Source organism: Perkinsus marinus (assembly GCF_000006405.1).
Source record: "Perkinsus marinus ATCC 50983 genomic scaffold scf_1104296940548, whole genome shotgun sequence".
Classification (NCBI taxonomy): domain Eukaryota; phylum Perkinsozoa; order Perkinsida; family Perkinsidae; genus Perkinsus; species Perkinsus marinus.
Genome location: NW_003212837.1, coordinates 1 through 1,189, shown reverse-complemented (window position 1 = coordinate 1,189; position 1,189 = coordinate 1). Strand labels below are relative to the sequence as shown.

Below are 1,189 nucleotides of genomic sequence, written 5' to 3'. Positions count from 1 at the left end.
TTTGATGAACTGAGCATCACTCTCGAGATAGGCCGCAGGGTATCTGATTGCATACCGTAAAACGCTGAGATTTGAACGTGAGCATTACCTCTCAGGAAAACTGTAGTCAGCTCTAGCACTCTGGTAACATAGATCGGTCGCTACTGTAACAGTAGACTCCCGCTAAAACACCTCCATGGAAACACACACATAGTTTACTTGAATATTACCTGATTTTCAGCGGTCACCATGCCCTTGGGCCCAAAGACCTCAACGCGTTGGTCATAGCCGTATGGAGCAATGCGACTTGTGTTAACAGTGGCAAGCAGACCGTTGGGATATTTCAACGTCACCTAGGGTCTAGTAGTCTCGTCTACCTCTAATGGTATGTTACTACCATAGCCGTATCTACATCATCCATAGCCTTGATCTTGGGGTTGTAGGCATGCCCAATGGAATACACAGACTCTGGTATTTGACCGGTGAGGAAATGTATCATGTCGAAGTCATGAGTGAGCATATCGTGGAATATACCTAGACACAGGAATAGGATTCCAAAGTTGTCGGACTGCAAGTGTTACCTCCAGAGACCTCCAAGTACTCCATAGGAGGTTCCGGATTGTCGCGAGAAGTACAATTGATAATGCGAGGCTCCCCAACTCTACCCATTTCTATCTGTTGCTTTAGTACACGGAAATTGGGATCAGTTCTACGCTGATACCCAACACGAAAGGGCACTTCTACGGTTTTAACGTAATCAATGAGCTCCTGGAGTTCCTTCTGGTTGTCAGCGATGGGCTTCTCTGTGAGACAGGCCTTTCCGGCCTTCAATGCAGTCATGATATGCTCATGATGCATGTACGTGCTAGAGCCCACGATAACAGCTTGGACCTGTACGGAGATTGAATGAATTGCTCTATGAATGGTAGGGTATCGCCTCGGGGTCTGCCATAGCTTCCTTCATATCGGTAAGACCAATACAGCCTAGTTCCTTGGCTCGCTTCTCAACGAGTTCCTCTTTAACATCAACAACATAGAGGATTTTAACGACCCGTGGGCCGAGTCTACCTAGGGCCTAACCTCAGCAATACTAATGTTGATTCTGCAGTCAGGAGGAGTACTTCGATATGGAACTTGCCAGCCCTGCCGAGACCGACAGACACACTCCGACGGGCTTAGGAGGTATGGGTATGTTGGCTTCAGTGGGGAT

General features: G+C 47.7%; 1 protein-coding gene across 1 annotated transcript; it reads right to left on the bottom strand.

Moving 5' to 3' along the window:
* Positions 1 to 84: 84 nt before the first annotated feature.
* Pmar_PMAR005613 (oxidoreductase, putative) lies at positions 85 to 1,043 on the bottom strand (the record flags this gene model as incomplete). The annotated part of the gene is made up of 5 exons (XM_002782034.1): positions 85 to 162; positions 210 to 332; positions 377 to 513; positions 561 to 870; positions 917 to 1,043. Coding segments are annotated over 5 exons (775 nt in total), but the record flags the coding sequence as incomplete, so codon positions are not given.
* Between the last annotated feature and the right edge of the window lie 146 nt (positions 1,044 to 1,189).